The sequence below is a fragment of the Hipposideros armiger genome, unplaced genomic scaffold (assembly GCF_001890085.2).
Source record: "Hipposideros armiger isolate ML-2016 unplaced genomic scaffold, ASM189008v1 scaffold_3, whole genome shotgun sequence".
NCBI lineage: Eukaryota > Metazoa > Chordata > Mammalia > Chiroptera > Hipposideridae > Hipposideros > Hipposideros armiger.
In genome coordinates this window covers 9,080,457-9,081,674 of record NW_017731353.1, presented here as the reverse complement: position 1 = coordinate 9,081,674, position 1,218 = coordinate 9,080,457, and the positions used below count along the sequence as shown (strand labels likewise).

General features: G+C 64.8%; 1 protein-coding gene across 1 annotated transcript in view; it reads left to right on the top strand.

The window, feature by feature from the left end:
- The window catches only part of ABCA2 (ATP binding cassette subfamily A member 2), a 23,939-nt gene extending 22,727 nt beyond the window's left edge, over positions 1-1,212 (top strand). Inside the window, 2 exon segments of the mRNA XM_019642035.1 lie at positions 5-245; positions 628-1,212. Of these exon segments, the coding sequence (XP_019497580.1) occupies positions 5-245; positions 628-663 (277 nt within the window). The 3' untranslated portion in view covers positions 664-1,212.
- The last annotated feature ends 6 nt before the right edge of the window (positions 1,213-1,218 follow it).

Here is a 1,218-nt window from a genome sequence, read left to right as displayed (position 1 = left end):
CCAGCCCCCACACCCCTTTCCCCACCTCTGCCCGCCAGGTATTTGTGAACTTTGCCAAGAAGCAGAGCGACAACTTGGAGCAGCAGGAGACAGAGCCGCCTTCAGCCCTGCAGTCCCCACTGGGCCGCCTGCTCAGCCTGTTCCGGACACGGCCTGCCCCCACCGAGCTGCGGGCACTTGTGACCGATGAGCCCGAGGACCTGGACACAGAGGACGAGGGCCTCATCAGCTTTGAGGAGGAACGGGTGAGCAGCCCGTTGAGGGCTCAGGGCGCCAGGCTGGCCAGAGGCTCCGGGCTGTGGGGGGAGTGGTCACAGCGAATCCTGCTGCTCCGAGCTCAAGGGGACAAAGGGACCCACCTGATGCTCAGGGCTAGCGTGGACATGGGAGTCACGGGCACAGGCAGGGGACACGCTCCCACTGCAGACCTTTCAACACATGGAAACTTCAAGGGGCCTCGGAGATAGGTAGAGCAGAGGTGGACGGGGACAGAAGAGCTGTAGACTAGGAGAGCTCGGGTGGTGGGGGGAGGGAGATAGAGGCTGGAGACACCATGTCCAGTCCTGGCGTGGGGGAGTGCTGGGTGCCAGATGCCTCCCTGAACCTGGCCTGCCCGCCGTCTACCAGGCCCAGCTCTCCTTCAACACGGACACGCTCTGCTGACCACCAGGCGCTGGCTCAAGGACACGGCTGAGGAAACAGAAGTCAGGCAGTGGCCCAGGCCCCACCCCGTGCCCCCAGCGCCCCTCCACGGCGCCCTGGAGTGCGAGGTCCAGGACCAAAGGCTTCACGCCCCCTCCAGCCCCCTGCCTGTCCTCAACCCTACCCATGCGGCCACTATGCCACCCTCCCCTCATTGTGCCAAAGGCTGGCCTGGCCCTGGGCTGTGACACCCTCACCCTGCTCTGCCTTAAAGCCTTCGGGCGAGAGCCCCTCACCTCTGCCCCTGCCCAGCTCTGCCCACCACCCCCAGGGCCACTGGGGTGACACGGGTTGCTAGGTACCGCTGGCCCCTCTCCTGGCTGGGCCTGGGCCTGGCTTCCTGAACCGGCTTTTATACCCAATTTGGAAGGCGGCTGTTGCAGGCCTGGGGCTGAGTATGGGTGGGTTAGGTCCTACCCCCAGGCACCTATTTATTTTGCTATAGGAAGCGGCTTCCTCACCTGGTCTCATGCTGGGAGGTCATTACTGAGGGGCTGCCGCAGGGCAGCGGGCTGG